The sequence below is a fragment of the Hoplias malabaricus genome, chromosome 6 (genome assembly GCF_029633855.1).
Source record: "Hoplias malabaricus isolate fHopMal1 chromosome 6, fHopMal1.hap1, whole genome shotgun sequence".
NCBI classification, from domain to species: Eukaryota; Metazoa; Chordata; class Actinopteri; order Characiformes; family Erythrinidae; genus Hoplias; species Hoplias malabaricus.
Genome location: NC_089805.1, coordinates 20,083,205 through 20,099,448, shown reverse-complemented (window position 1 = coordinate 20,099,448; position 16,244 = coordinate 20,083,205). Strand labels below are relative to the sequence as shown.

Below are 16,244 nucleotides of genomic sequence, written 5' to 3'. Positions count from 1 at the left end.
GACAGTCACCCGGAGCAGGACTTGTATCCACAACCTCCAGGATTCTTGAGCTGTGTGACTGTGCCACTACCTACTGCACCACCATGCTGCCCAGTAACAATTTTAATTAGATAAAATTAATAAAATTATAAATTTGAAAGTCAAATTTGAAAGTTATTTGAAAGTCAAAGCCAAAATCAGCCTGCTAACCCAAAAATAAGAATTTGTGGCTCATCTGATTTGAAATTTTTAAATCAGTGTATCCAGTGAGTTGCAGTCAGGCTTATTTTTCTATTATTTTATTTATTTTTTTTTTTTTGTGCCTTTTTATAAAATAAATATTAGCATGCAAGTTTGTTTTAAATTCAGTGGAGGATTGTATCTGGACAATTTAATGATTACTTATCTAAATTGGATACAGAGAATGTAAACAACTCATAATTTCAACTTTTAAATCCACTGCAAGGAAAAAGATACTCTAAACAGACACAAATAAATTAACAAAACTACTTGTTCAAAAACCGTGTATTAACACTTCAGTAGCACAGAAAAACAGCAACATTTCTGATCCACTGATGTGTAATCAGTCAGTTAGCATCTCTGAGCATACCTTCACTGATTTTGCATTGGTGGGACAAACTGATAAAGATACCAAGAGTGAAAATTACATCAAAAACTAAGCCCATTACCTTCATATTACTTTGGTGGTTGTAAACAACTTTCAAAAAGGATAAGCAATAACAAAAAAGATGCTTAAGGCTGCTCATATCCTCCACTACTTCAGACAGCATTAACTTCAAATTGATGCGGTTGAGTGTTGTTTCTTTTTCTTCTTATTTTTTTTTTATTCTTGGTAGCAAAAATGATTAAATATTTTATTTTCACAAACATAAATAAGAATATCCACAAGAGTGCTACTGGAAGACCACTTATGTAAAAAAAAAAAAAAAAAAAAAAAAAAAAAAAAAAAAAAAAAAAGATTTGAGGGTAAGACATTACAAATGTTTTTTTTTTTTTTTTAATGAAATTAAAGATACAAAATTACAAAGACAGACAACTGATGGAATGCTATCTTATATTTGAACTCAAATCACATGCTTTCTTGCCCCTAGACCCTAAACACCCTCATACTGATCTATGAGGGCTGGTGCACTGAAACTAAGACAAAAGATTAACAAAACACTTAAATATACAACCAAGCTCTTAGTGGTACATCACCACATGTTTACTAAGCAGAAGGCACAACACAAACCTTGGACCGCACTTTGGTCCAAATACTGACAGAGGACAGTTGAGGTAGGAGGTGGAGGAGGGGGGAGGAAGAAAAAAAAAAAAAAGAAGAAAAAAAAAAGTATACGCTACACCATCCTGAAAGCACTCTAATTATACATATACTTGTTCCTCTCTTCATTAAGCTCCAAGAAATCAGGTATTGGGCAATTAGTTTCTGAATCTGTATGAAATGGGCAACAGAAGACTGCTTTTCTTCCAAGCCTGGACTTTGGCATGAGCAGTCTCATCGAGTGCCTTGTAACAGCGTCGAGCATAATCCAGAAGCTTCTCCTTTGTGGAATCGAACTCGCCAACATCCGCCAGTTTCTCAGGAGCAACCAGCAGCAGCTCAGCAATGGGAGTGGTGGAAGCAACAGTATTACGGTCAACTCCATGGACCTGGAAGGCTCTGGACATGCTCTTCAGTTTCTGGTAAGTGAGTAAGATCTTCTTGTAGCGAAGCAAGACTCCAGCAGGATCTTTTACTGGGGAGAGATAAATAAATATATGTAAATACTTTAAAAAAAAAAAAAAAAAAAAAAGTTTCCTAAATCTGATATAAATTTGGCATCAATCAGAACAGTATGATAATGGATCACTATGGGATGAATATTAATCCACTTTACTGACTCCAACACATACACTCAGGGTAGAGACATACTTGCTGTTAACTAAGCATTTGTGTACGCATCATGGTTCTGCATGTCCTCAGAAAATAAACATGTTAATGCAAGGTGCAGTACACATGTAAACAGTAGGGGCAGTGCAGGCAAACAGCATCACAGTGGTGGAAATTTTGAAGAAGGCTGTGTCTGAACCAAATCTGCATTTACTCGCATCTTTCTCTGGTCTGCTCTCGCATAGAAGCCTCCAGTTACAAGCATAGCACACAGGCAAGTTGGTAAACAGCCATGTTCACAACGCAGAGGGTTGTCTAGGCAAATGCATGGCCAAAGAGCAAGTGTATCTATACGTACATGTCACATCCCCATTCTACCTTGTAGTAGTTCAAAATTACACTCTTTCTAAAAAGTCACATTGAAAGGTAACAATCTAAAATGAGAGTATTTCTGCAAATCATGCATGCTGCACATTCAAATTATTCAATATGAGTAGAATGGAATGCTCTGTAGCTGCTAGATATAGACATATGGTCACTATGACCAATTTGACGCTAGTAAAGATTCTCTGGATTGTGTTCTTAGGGCTTTGTATGCACAAAAAACATAGAAACCTGTTTCTTGTAGACTATAACAGTTTAAAATTAGCATTATCATCACGCATAAAAGAAACAAGTCACTGCCAATTCACAAGAATGTGTATAATTGTAGATATCACCTCTTTGTCTTTCCATGCTGCGTGCAATACGGAACACCCGGGTTCGTTTCACTCTGGTATGCCCATTTGATCTGCTGCTCAACTTGTTTCTTCTGGAACTTTTGCTGTCAGACTCATCATCCGAAATAATCTGCTCCTCTTCAAGGTAACCATCCTCTTCCAGATACTCTTCTTCCTCTATGACTTCCTCCTCTTCTTCATCTGATGTATAAAGTTTTCAAATGTAACTTTGTGTTCAGGTCAATCATTGACTATCTATCTTTATATATTTACTCCTGAAAAAATTTTATACAAAAACTGGTTATACAACTTGTGTCCACAATGGGAGCACATTAATGTAGGGGTGTCTACAAACATTTAGGCATACACAAATGAGCCCAAACATTAAAATTACCTTGTTGTTTTTACACTCTCTCTGATTTTAGTTCCACTGACCATATATACCAATTAACCATAAAACATACAGTTACAGACCACAGTCCTTATATTGCTCTGCATAAACTGTTAGACACAGCAGTGTTGCTTAAGTTTTTAAACCCCTCAGTGTCACTGTTGGGCTGAGAATGGTCTACCAACCAAAAATATCCAGCCAAAAGTGTCCTGTGTCCACTGATGAAGGACTAGAGGATGACCAACACAAACTGTGAAGCAAAAGGTGTGCTACTATTTCTGACATTACATCTACAAGGTGGGCCAATGAGGTAGGAGTGTCTAAGAGTGGACAATAAGTGGACATATTGTTTAAAAATCCATGCAACACTGCTGTGTCTGATCCACTTGTACCAGCACAACACAAACTAACACAGTGTCATTGTAGCGCTGAGGATTATCCACCACACAAATGCGTTTGGGGAAAAAAATTGACTGATAAACATCCACAGTACCACCACAGAGCAGGTATTGTTACAAAGGTTGGCTCGTTCTCAGCCCTGCAGCCCTGATATTGATTTGGTTTATTGGTGTAACGGTGTGTAGTGCTGTTGAGAGTGGATTGAATACAGCAGTGCACATTGTTAGAACAGATTGCTATTGCCTCAAGAAATAGCATAAAAAAAATGCACCATTGCTACCATGTGTCTCCAAATACAGATACCTAATCCACAAATACATGCTGATACTGATCCTAAATTTCCAACTAAATGTTGTCGCTCAGTCAAGATGCTCCAATGCCATGGAATAAAAGGGGGGAAAAAAATCAGATTTTATTTATTTATTTAGAGAAAATCAACAAAATCTGCAACCAACCTTGAACACTACTGTTTCTCACTCTCCTTCTCTTTAGGCTGTGGTTGCGTAAGGGAACCTGACCTGAGCGGGTCATCATGGGTGGTGGTGAAGGAGATGAGGCTCTGCGAGAACTGGTCTTCTTGGGTGTACTTTGCTGTGCAACTTCCCTCTCTAAAAGAAAATATAAAATGATTATTGTAAGGAATTCCGCCTAAAATCAGTTAGGCTTACAAATCTCTTTCAGTTGTGTTTGTGGTACAAAGTCTCTTCCCACATACAATAACTTCAATATTAGCAACGTACCTGAAGCCGTTTTTATGAATTGTGTAGACATGTGGTAACATATAGTTTGATATAGATATAGGAAGTCTTCCTAGAGTTAATGGAGCAACCACTTATTATACTCATGTCATGAAACAGTCATTATTCAAACACCCATAGGTCTAGATGATTCTGTACTGAACCTATTTTAAATATGACTGCCCGAAATATATGCTCTATAGAGTATAAACTGGTTCGTTCTTCATCTCATTTTATTTGCACTTTCAAGAGAAAGAAAAAAAAAACACATACACACACACACACACATACATACATATATATATAGTTTTTTTTTTTTAGCTCGTGCCTCACCACTCCTATCTTGACTCTTTGTAGTGAAGATGAATCGATCTAGCTGACAGCGCAGGAAGTCCCTTTCCTCTTCCAAGTCCTCAATGCGTTTCTGCAGCCAGGTGTTCTTCTCTAGAGCAATCTGCAGCTGAGCACGAAGGTTGGACATCAACAGGTATGGGTTGCAGGAAGTGGTATGCCCTGAAGCTGGGTCTGCTAAAAGTAAGCAAAAGGCTACAGACCCACGATACTTCATCTTTTTCCCCCAACAAAGTCATAAGTAGTGATTGTATTAGTATACTAGATGAACCATTAAATTATAAACACCTCATTGTTTCTACACACACTATCCATTCTCTCATCTCCACTGACCAGACACGAATCCTTTGCATATCTACAATTACAGACTATAGTTCATCTGTTGTATTACATACTTAGTTTGCAGTTCTTCAAAGGTCATGACCACCACAGAGCAGGTACGATTTGGGTGGTGAATCATACTAAGAGCTGCAGTGACACTGACATGGTGACATGTGTTTGAGTGTGTTCTGCTGGCATGAGTGCATCAGACATGTCATGCTGTTGGAGTTTTACATACATACATACCAGGTCAACATCACTGCAGCGCTGAGAATCATTCACCAACCAAATCATACCTGCTCTGTGTTTGTCCTATGAGGGTCCTGAAGACTGAAGTATCAGTTGAAAGAGGGCAAACAAGGCATGCAGAGCAACAGACTACAATCTGTAATTGTACAACTACAAATTGCTCCTGCATGGTCAGTGGAGCCAAGGGTATCGACAGTAAGTGTAGAAACAAGTGCCATAATATTATGTCTTATCCATGTATATTTTATTGCATTCCTATTTTACAAATTCAAAGCAACTTCTTCTAAGGATTGCTTTTACATAAAAACAGACATTTTTCTGCATGAACCATATACAAATTAAATGGCAATATCTCCTTTACGTCACTTCACGTCATATGCATTATACCCTTTTTTGTTTATCTTTTACAAGAATTCACCGATAAGGTTACCAAACACAAAAACTGTGTCAGGCAGCTGACACACAGCATCATGGGAAAATGGAAAAACATGTTCTGTTGATGGAGATCAAGATTTAATCTTAGGTTATATGTTTATAAATATAGGCCCAGTCACATCTTATATTTTAACACCTACTTATTACTTTCGTGTGCCATCTTTCCCCTTGGAACTGAGATAAAAGGTGCAGCAGTTAAAATGGTCCCCTAGGATATGGGACAACCATTCAGGAGCCTGAAACATCATTAGAAGGTAGTTCTGCCAGTCTGCAGTAATGTACACTGCAGCAACCATGCTTTTAGGACATCAGAAGGTGATATATTATCACACACGTCTGACTGTGTTGTGATATGAAACTGTTCTAAACTTCCAATTCCACCTTAAAATGTTGCAGTAGCTTCCATTTAAGGTGGACCTGGAACTTGGCTAGCTAACTAATGAGATGTCAGCATATTACTAGCTTTGATTTTTGTTTGTTGTGAAGTAAAGCTACTATAAACTAAGTATAAACAAATGTTATCTGTTTTTAAGGAGAAAATACTGACATGTGTGTGTGTTTGTTTGTTTGTACAGCCATCTTGCCTGTGATTCACAAGGGTTTCATAACACTTTAATTGAAGTGTACCTCTGAAAAATTCCTTTTTGAAGGATTATTTAGCCCAAAGACTGGGTCCTACTCATCGGCCCCAACAGCTGAGGGGAAATGGAGGGGAAATAGGAGCTTATTTCACCTCAATATGCTTGAATTATATCACGTTTTAACTATAGCCTCATACCTTCAGGTGGGTTATGAGTGGTTTACTAGCCCTGCTTGAGCTCCTGAGGCTAACAGAGCAGGGTTTAAGCACCTCACTTGGGCTCACAGGGTTAAGTTTAAATGCTCTGGAGCAAAATTTAAGGGAGGTTTATTTGAGTCAGCATTTTGCTTGTCAATTAGATTTCTTTACACACTTCCTATCAGCATGTGACATCACCACTGAAGATAAAGTTTCTACCCTTGGTGTTCTTATGAGCCATCAAAAAGAAGGGGCCATTTATATTGGTGTTTTTTTTTTTTCATTTTCTGCACTGGTTAGGAATTACTGCAAGAAATCTACATTTTAATATGCTGAAGCTATGTGTCATTGTACAGAATATAGCAAAATTATCACTAGTGTATTGTTAAATGTCCATGCAGCCTGAGCCTCAGCCAGTTGCTAATATTTATTTCACTTACCCTTCTTCTCACACCTCTCTACCAAAAAAAATAAAAATAAAAAATACATTACCATCAAACACATGGCCATTCTGGTTGTAAAAGCCAGACTGATCTGTATTATTTTCTTCAAAGGGAATAGAGATTTCATAGCCATCCTCATTTTTCAAGTCTGTCAGGAAAAACATATGAAAGAGGCATGTTTACAATTTTGAAAATTTTATATTGTAAATATTTACTTAATAAAATAATCCAAATCTCTATATATAATCTCCTGATGTGAATGGGTCCCAATATCAAATTATTGGTTGATATACACTCAATTTGGCACACCATTTGTCTACAACAATATTCAATTCATCACTTAATTTTGTATAACTACATGTATTTTTCTTCATGATTTGTTAGTACCCTTTATCTGTTCATAAACTTCATAAAAAGCAGAATAATTTTGGTGGTGGATCATTATGCAGTAACACTGACATGTTAGTGACATGTTAATGTATGTGTGCTGTACAGAGTGCATCAGACACAGCAGTGCTGCTAAAGTTGTTAAACATATTATCATCACTGCTGGACTGATAACATCCTCTGGCCATTGACCACTGATGAAAGGCTAGAAGATGACTAGCACAACCTCAGGAGTAAACCTAAACTTCGCATTATACATTGGGGCTACATGGTTAGAGTGTCTAATAGACTGGATGCAAGACTGCACCACCCAAAAAATGCTTGCCCTGCAGTAGTCCTGAACACCAATTGTTCACTGAAGCATATATCAAAAGTACCTGATAACTCTGAAAGCTACCTGATGCATAGTTCCCTGATTTAATTTACTTTATTTTGGGGCAATTTTAGGCTTTTTTTGTAAAGTAAAATTGTACATATAATTACAAATCTAAACTCAGCTCAAAACTGTAGATTCACTGGTTAGTTTGAACAATATTTGTGTTGCAGATGGTGTGCCACCTGCTTCCTATAACAGCTCTATTCAAAAATATATAAATTTAAATTTAATATAAAGTATAGAAATTTAATGTAATTGGTGATGTTATGTTAATTTCATATACTACCACTCAGAATGACTTCTGAATGTGCAGATAATGTCTAAATTATACTGACATTTTGAACTACTGATAAAATCTCTCTGTAAATTAAAACTTTAGAGGTCCTGTAGCTATATAAAGTACAGAATAAAATATCCTTCGGACAGTGAACTGGGTTAGTTAAGCAGTTTAGTTAAATTTACCTGCAGGGTTTCCCGTGTTTCTTTGGGTTTCAGCCATTATTTCAGTTGGCCATAAATCCTCTCTCAAGACTCCAACACGCCTGTTGGCTACAAGCAAACAAACACTGTCAAAAAACTATTAGGCCTTTTGCCTTACGTTATCAGCGTTTATTAAGATCTCATCAACGCACACTCTGCGGCGGAATGTTAGTTATATAAAATTAGTGAGTTATAACGGTACGAATACGTAAGCTCAGTTATTAACGCAGAACCTGCAGATAAATGTAGTTATAAATGTCTCACAACCGCTTTGTGAAATGGGCAAGTCAGCGACTTAAAAGCATATAACAAACTAACTAAAAGATATCGGAGAAATTGTCGGGTTTATCGAAATTCTATTGACGCAAATAACAGTGTGATTTTAAAGTGAGCTGTAGTAGAAAGACCAAAGGCTCACAAAGTATTGCTATTCCAAGAAAACGTCGGTTAGTCACAGTAATTACCAATTAAACTCAGACATGAATTCCACAGGTTTTCATCATTTTGGCATTAAAAGTCGTTCCAATTCGGTTTAAATTACTCCCATTATTAAATTCATTTGAACATGTTTTTCTAAACAAACCGTTGCATGCGAGTTTTGAAGTTTGCTGAACGTGTTTTCAGATCTCTACACCATCCTGACTGACTGCAGGAGGTAAAAGGCACAGTCCAAGTGGATCCATAAAGTCTTTCATTTGGTTTTATCGCCTCCGGAGCAACGACAAACACCGCCCTCAACACGTCCCTGACTACGCATGCGCAGAATCCTAACTCTGTCGCCACAGGTGACACGAGGACGTCTGGACCAAAACAGTGCATTAATGTTACATAAAGAGGACGTATCTGTATGACTGCATATTAATTTTTTTCTATTAGTCATACAATGCAATATTTGGGTATAGAATCCGTAATTTTTTGACTAAAAAACCGCAAATTCATGGTGGTGTCAGTCGTACGCAGTTGTTAAAAGACAACTGCGTACATTTAATCATTTATGAGCCCGTTTTGGAAACTCTATTACTTTAATTTTTCCCTCTGACATTCTGACATATGCATGTGAATTATCTCATTTCATTTAACCAGAAATGCAGCTCCTGAAAACTAACTTGGTAATTGACTGTTTTGACATGAATAAAATAAAATCATAAAAGATCTGGCATTTGCACGATGTTAAAAAATTAAAGGATACTTATAATGTATAACTACAATACTGCCCACTAGTGACTGCCTAACAGTATGCATCTATTATTTGAAGTATATTGTTTATGAATTGTATACCTAAATATACGGTTATCTTTAGTAGAGGTTATATAGGGTATAAATCAGCATTTGTCAGTTTAGCCAGGTTGCCCTGTCAAGGCAGTCCAATACCAAAAAAGACCTGAGGAACATAATGGATAATCCTAAATTTCGGACTTTAACTGGCTCATTTAATCCTGCTTTGTGAAACACCTTGCAGTATCAGGTATCAGCAGGCGTAAACCAGGAAGTATCTCAGGTAAATAACGGAGGCTTGAAACTTTAGAGCAAAAGGAGATGTTTTGAGTAAAGCTTCAAAAAGGGTAAGATTTTAAAGAAATTTAACGAGACTGTTAAGGATTTCACGTCTCCCCACAGTTAAATACATTTACTTTTGTTTATTCATTAAACGAACATACGAAGGGGCTCTTCTTCAACGTAACCCTTTATCATCCTTCCACAAACCGATCAAACCAATGCCTAACGCAAAATGTAAAAAAAAAATAAACTTCCCCTTGTAGACATTGCAGCTTTAAAATCCGTTCTGCAATCACGGTAGAGTTGACGGTTATTTTGAGAAAGAGAGAGCTAGACGAACTGTTAAAGAAAGAGCACCGTCAAAATGCTAATGTTGCTAATAATGAATCAAAGTCAGTTTGAAGAAATAAGCATTCTGAAAACATCATTGATATAAATTACTGCTTTCAGTCGATGTAGATACAATGTACTAAGAATATTTCTTTGAAACACTCAATATTCAGTGATGGGGCATAGTCAGAATTAGTCCAGATTGTAGTCCATGTGTTGCTCTGCACATTTGTTAGACACACTGTGAATCAGAAATAATAATGCTGTTGGAGTTTTAACACCGCATTGTCAATGCTGAACTGAGAATTGTCCAGCAACCAAACATCCAGCCAACAATATGTATATATGTATGCGTATATATATATATATATCTGTCCAAGGAGCTTGTCTTGTACTTTTGTAATATTCCGGTTTTAAACACAGTGAAAGACTATTTGATATTGGAATAATGTTTTTTTTTTCAGAAATGAGATGTGAAAATTACTGCTTAGGCTGATTCATGCAATTAGATTATTTCTACTATTTAGAATGTATTCTTTTACAGTCATGGTTTTGACAGTTTTTCACAGTAAAATCTAGATTCATTTTTACAGTTTAAAAGTGTATATTTTTCTATAACACACATGCACAATAGTCTGGAGCATTAAATTAAAGGCCCAAAGTTATGATACAAGATGGGAAATCAAGACATGTTGTTATTAAAATGCTATGGTATAATGAACTATGCTTAATGTGACTTAGAATATGAAAAAATGGCAGTTAATTTAAAGTTTTTATTTATTTATTTATTTTTTTAAACAAGACTGTGTGTTATTGTTTCTTTCACCAGAATTTGGCATGAGCTTCTGTGCTGGCCTGTCCCACTGCAAAGTGGCACTGGCTTTCGCTGTGATTTTTGACCTGATGGGAGTCATAGCCTTGCTGGTGGGGGTCTTCGTTCCACTAGAGGTGAAAGGGAGAGATTTTGGTGACCTACTCGTATACACTGGAGCGCTGATGGTTTTAATGTCACTTGGTGGATGGGTTATGTGGTACAGCGGAAACATTGAGGGTCTGACATCCAGCAAAGAAATGGGTCATATTGGCAATGCCGTTGACCGAATTGCACGTACACTCAGTCGGAAAATACGCACCCACACAGTAAGGGGTCACAGGGGTCCCTGAAAAAGCTTGGTGGAATTTCTTACCAAAGAGTGTAGGTAAGGAAAAATTTCAGATAACCTCAATGTCATAGCAAAACCTTATAATTCTGTACACCAATCTGATTTGTAAGGGCATTTAAGCATGAATTAAATAAGTTCAAATTTTCTTGGAATAAAAGGTTGTTAAATCTAAAATTTAAATTAAGAACATTTGCCTACTATTGTGGTCCATTTATTACTGTTCATTTCATACTTTCACATTCCTTGTGTTAAATGTGAAAGTAGCTGTATTAAATAAATAAAATAGTTTTATATTAGAGGTATAAATCATCTAAGAGTTCCTAAAAAAATTAATATAAGCCAAAATTTATCATTCATCACAAGTGTGATATTTCCATGAGGTTGGTTAAAAAGAAAAAAAGTGATTAAAATAAATATGAACTGCAAACTAAAATTTAATTTGATTTTAACTTGATTTTATGAATCTTTTTAGTTACATTGTTACATTTCTTTGCTTCTAGAAATAATTTTTTTTTTTCATTCCACAGTGACCAATGAAGACTAAAGCTATGAGTACATTTGATCACCCAACTTTCAAGAAAATTTCTCCACTGACTGTTACATGGCATGTACAAGGTCTATATGAGAATACGGATATTTTAGGTATTATGCATATTTTAAAACAGTATTGAAATTCACTGATTTACCAAGTGGGAACTATTCACTCTGGTCCTAATATTTTATTTCAGTGGTAATGTGGAGGGTTCAGTTTTTCATGGGATATTTGCATAATTGTCATTGAGTTGCCTAAATGGTCAGGATCATCTTTTCACAGCAAATATTATATATGTTACAACAACAACATGCCATGTGATTATAAATGTTTTGTAGCATTGTTTGTGAGTTGTTGTTTTTTCTCAAATGTATGTGTGGACTAATTAAATGTATTTGTACTTTAAGTGTGCTTGTTTTTTAATACCTCTGTCAAAGTCAATATGGAAGGTACAGCATAAGTTTCTGAGTTAACAGAGTAGACTGAGTATTCTCGCTAGGTCCCTAACATCACAAGATGCTACCATGCTTATTCTAAGACATTGGAAACAAGTCAATGCCTTCTTTTCAAACTGATGCTAATGGGAAGGCTCTGGACAGTTAAACACACTTGGAGGAGAACATTATTGAATTAGCTAACAGAATCCTTCATTGGCTAGCATCATGCTGAGTCATGGAATGTGATAGACATCCATCACCAAGAATTTTCACCGAAAAATGTAATTATATATTATGCTACCCTACACTAAATGATTTTTCACCATAAAAAATGTGACACTCTGTAGGCCAGAACGAACTATAGATAATACAGGTGCATCTTAATAAATTAGAATATCACCAGAAAGTTAATTATTCATGCATTCATTCATCTTCTGAAACTGCTTCCCCAGTTCAGGGTTGCAGTGTGTCCAGAGCCTTCCTGGAACATACACTGGAGGGGGTCATTCATTCAAAAATGAATTAACTTCAGTAATTCAATTGATCAATTTGAATGTTCTGTTTCAAGTGTTTATTTCTTTTAATGTTGATGATTATGGCTTACAGCCAATGAAAACCCAAAAGTCATTATCTCAGAAAATAAGAATATTATATGAGACCAATTTAAAAAAAGATATTTAATACAGAAAAATTGGCCTACTAAAAAGTATGTACAGTATATGCACTCAGTACTTGGCTGGGGCTCCTTTTGCATTAATTACTGCATCAGGGTGGCGTGGCATGGAGGCGATCAGCCTGTGGCACTGCTGAGGTGTTATGGAAGCCCAAGCTGCTTTGATAGCGGCCTTCAGCTTGTCTGCATCATTGGGTCTGGTGTGTCTCATCTTCCTCTTGCCAGGCGAGTTTGTTGGCCAATCAAGCACAATGATACTGTGGTTATTAAACCAGGTACATTTGGCAGTGTGGACAGGTGCCAAGTCCTGCTGGAAAATAAAATTTGATGGAAGAAAGAAGAAGCATGGAAGAAAGACTGGAGACAGAGGGTGCACTCTTCAAACCTTTAATGGACAGAGATCTCTGGAGATGTCACTTCACAGCGCAGTGTGAGTGAGATCTGACAGACAGATGTTACACACACATATAACCTCCCTTGACTTCCTCCATTGATAAACTGTAATTTTCAATATTTTAGTTAATGATGTTAGCATATTTTCTGCTCAGGACGTTATTCCTGTTTTGCATTTTTGCCAATCGTTTGGACATAATCTCTGTAGTCAAACTCCTTCCGGAGTTTCCTATTTTCACCTTGTGACTGGGTTCATGTCCTTTTTATCCTGTGACTGAGTTCATGTTCTTTTGATATAAGAATTGACCTTTCCTAAGCAAGCAAGCATGATATGTATATTCTTTGGCAGCAAAGCAATCTACTTATTCAAAATAACCATATAATTCCAACATTCCCCCTTTTGATCTCTGTAAAGAGATCACCATTAAACCTTGTTTACCCTGTTGCACCTCAACATATCCATCTCATTCTCCGGAGAGGCTACCGCTTATTATTAATCCATTTCTGACTTGGCCCCATGTTACCTATATTATTCCTCTAATTTTACTGAATTTACTAAATTTTAATAAATTAACAAGCAGAAAGCAAACACACACAATACAATGCACCAACAAACACCACAGTTGAGTTGAGGTCATCTGACGTCTTTTATCTTCTTTTTTCTGGGTCTAAGGTGGACTACCTTGACCCCTGTTTTCCCAGGGATTATTCTGCCCCATTGGTCGGGAATTTTTGATGTCATCCACTGTTTCTTGGAGATTCCTCTGCGGAGCCTCTGTAGTGGCACACTGGCTCCAGTGGAACCACCTCTCTCACTTGCCTATCAGACGAACTGCGTGGCTGGTTCTCTCGGTCACCTGGAATGGGTCGGTCCACCTTGGCTCTGTCCACTTTCGCTTGATGACCCTCAGAAGTACCCACTCCACGGTTGGCAACGTCAGTGGATTTTCTCCTGTCTTCTGGCTTCCCACCTGTGAGGAGAAAGCTGAAATGATACTTTGCAATTCATCAAAATATTTTTCATGTGACAGAAACTTTCCTTCAGCCTCTTTGTCTGGGGGTCCCTTGGGGCCAGGGAAACTGCGTCCAGTCTGCAATTCAAAAGGCGTAAAGCCAGTTTGGTTATTCTCAGAACTTCAAATGGCCATCAGTGCAAAAGGTAATGCATCAACCCAATTTAATTTAGTCTGTGCACAGATTTTTGCCAATTTGTTTTTCACATTCAGATTCATTCTCTCTACCTTGCCCTGTGATTGTGGATGATATACTGTTCCAAATGCATGTTTGAGCCTCAGCATTTGTTCTACCTGATTCAGATCTCGCACTTTGAAATGTGTACCATTATCAGATCTCACCTTCCTAGGGAATTCGTGTTGTGGAATATAATGGTTAACCAGAAACTTAATGACAGAGGCACTATCCTCTTTTTTAGTGGGCCAGAAGCCCACCCCGTGTCACTCTACACACACATCAACACACACCTATAACCTTGAACTGTGTCAACCATGTCGGTATAATCAATTACTATTTCTGCTCCTGGGCTCAATACTGGGGGGTACTTACCTGGTAAGGACTTAATAGTTGGTTTGGGATTGTATTGTTGACGTACCTGACATGTCCCTACCCGATGTGATACCATTTCCTTCATGCAGGGGTGCCACCAACCACTAAGTTTTCTCAACGTTTGCTGAATTCCCACGTGTTCCATCCCGTGGGCCTCTTCCATCACCTGTGGCCTGATCTTTGGCGGGAGCACCGGTTTTCCACCTGGACCTCGCCAGATTCCCTCCTGAACTCACCCTCTTTTGCCACCATACTGATTTCTCTTCTGGGGAAGCCTGTTCTTGTATCACCCTCAACTGTTTCCCTTCTGAAATTGGTTCCATTTCCATTTCTGCATACATCATGCTGCACTCTGTCCTGTACCCTGTCAACTTTTTAGCTGCCTCATCTGCCACTCAATTACCTCGTGCCACCAGGGTGTTACTGTCATCATGTCCCTTGCATTTTATGATATCAACCTTCTTAGGTCCTAACAGTGCCTCTGCTAACTCTCTCATTTCCACCTCATGTCTTATTGGCTTATTATCGGCTGTTAAGAATCCTGCCCTCAGCCAATGCTCCAGTTCCACATGTGCTGCTCCTACTGCATAAGCTGAGTCTGTGTAAATGTTTACTTCCATCTCTTTTCCTAATCTTAATGCTGCATTCACAGCCAATACCTCTGCTCTCTGAGCTGATTGTTGCCCCACAAGTCTTTCTGCTTCTATCGTATGGAACTCTCCCTGTCTTTCCTCTACCACCGCATACCCTGAAATCAATCCTCCTGATTTTTCCCTGAACCCACAACCATCCGTGAAGATGTTACGGGCTCCAGGAATGGGTTCTGCTTCTAAATCTGGTCTTACTTTCTCTTGCTTTCTTACTTCCTGTTCACATTGATGTGGTTCTCCTCCTCCCATGATGTCTGCCATGTTAATCCCTTCATGTGTGTATGTAATGTGTGGTGGTTCCAGTATTTTGCTAATTCTCCTTTGTCACAGTGCAGTGAGTGTGAATATTTGAGAATTAACATATGCTACTACACTGTGTGTGGTCAACACTGTCAGTGGGTGTCCCATGACCAGATGTGCTGTTTTTTGAATGATTTTTGAAGCTTCTCATCCCACTCCCCTTTCAATGAGAGACTCACTTCTCCTTTCTCTCTCTTTTTACCAGAAGTTTGACAATCCCCGTTCAAAAGTTGACACTTACACTCCTCCTCTGCCTCACACTGACTCCTGTCTATAAAAGGTTCATATTTATCTAGTCTGTGGCTGCCCTGCTTGACTGGTTTCTTTTTATGTTTGCATTTTTTCCTCCTAATTAAAGGAGGTGTGGGATATATGTCCCCTCTCTCCCCACTCTCCGAGTCCTCTGAGGACTCTTCATCAGCCGAGGATTCCTCTATGGAGTCTCCATGAAAATTCGGAGTATTTTCTATCTGAAGTCGGCCACTTTCTATCTGTAATACTGGATATAAGCCAGAGAAAGGAGGGGGAGCACTGGCCTCCACTCGTGCTCCTCCTTTCTCTCCCTCATACGTTGGGGGTTCATCTCTATTCTCACTTGGCTCCTTATTGAGGTGACCCACACTGTGCCACCACACCCCCACTTCAAACCAATACTTCCTCTGCTCCTCATGTTTATCAAATTTTCTTTTACACTTCCCATTAAATAAAGCACCTGCACTCTCCATTTCCTTCTTTGCTGCATCTCGTTTATCCCTGTGCTCTATAGCTTT

General features: G+C 37.9%; 1 protein-coding gene and 1 long non-coding RNA gene across 4 annotated transcripts; one reads left to right on the top strand and one right to left on the bottom strand.

Moving 5' to 3' along the window:
- Window positions 1-1,012: 1,012 nt before the first annotated feature.
- On the bottom strand, window positions 1,013-8,680 carry ccdc106b (coiled-coil domain containing 106b). 3 transcript variants are annotated; one of them, XM_066675142.1, is made up of 7 exons: window positions 8,520-8,680; window positions 7,919-8,005; window positions 6,743-6,841; window positions 4,450-4,644; window positions 3,835-3,987; window positions 2,590-2,790; window positions 1,013-1,736 (listed from the first exon to the last, which is right to left on the bottom strand). In XM_066675142.1, exons 2-7 carry the CDS (start codon window positions 7,953-7,955, stop codon window positions 1,420-1,422), a joined length of 1,002 nt encoding a protein of 333 aa, XP_066531239.1. In that variant the 5' UTR covers window positions 7,956-8,005; window positions 8,520-8,680; the 3' UTR covers window positions 1,013-1,419. The 3 variants fall into 3 exon arrangements, with proteins under 3 accessions (XP_066531239.1, XP_066531241.1, XP_066531240.1); XM_066675144.1 differs by having other exon boundaries at window positions 4,450-4,641; XM_066675143.1 differs by having other exon boundaries at window positions 8,401-8,536.
- A 738-nt stretch (window positions 8,681-9,418) lies between these two features.
- LOC136700419 (uncharacterized) lies at window positions 9,419-11,834 on the top strand. Its single transcript, XR_010803746.1, has 3 exons — window positions 9,419-9,434; window positions 10,593-10,711; window positions 11,454-11,834. It is a non-coding gene; the product is annotated as an uncharacterized lncRNA (long non-coding RNA).
- The last annotated feature ends 4,410 nt before the right edge of the window (window positions 11,835-16,244 follow it).

Coding starts and splice junctions, on each gene's coding strand:
- ccdc106b (XM_066675142.1), bottom strand. CDS start 7,955: ATGGCTGAAACCCAAAGAAACACGGGAAACCCTGCAG. Junction 6,842..7,918: donor AAACACGGGAAACCCTGCAG/GTAAATTTAACT, acceptor TTTTCCTGACAG/ACTTGAAAAATGAGGATGGC. Junction 4,645..6,742: donor GAATGGCCATGTGTTTGATG/GTAATGTATTTT, acceptor GCTTACTTTTAG/CAGACCCAGCTTCAGGGCAT.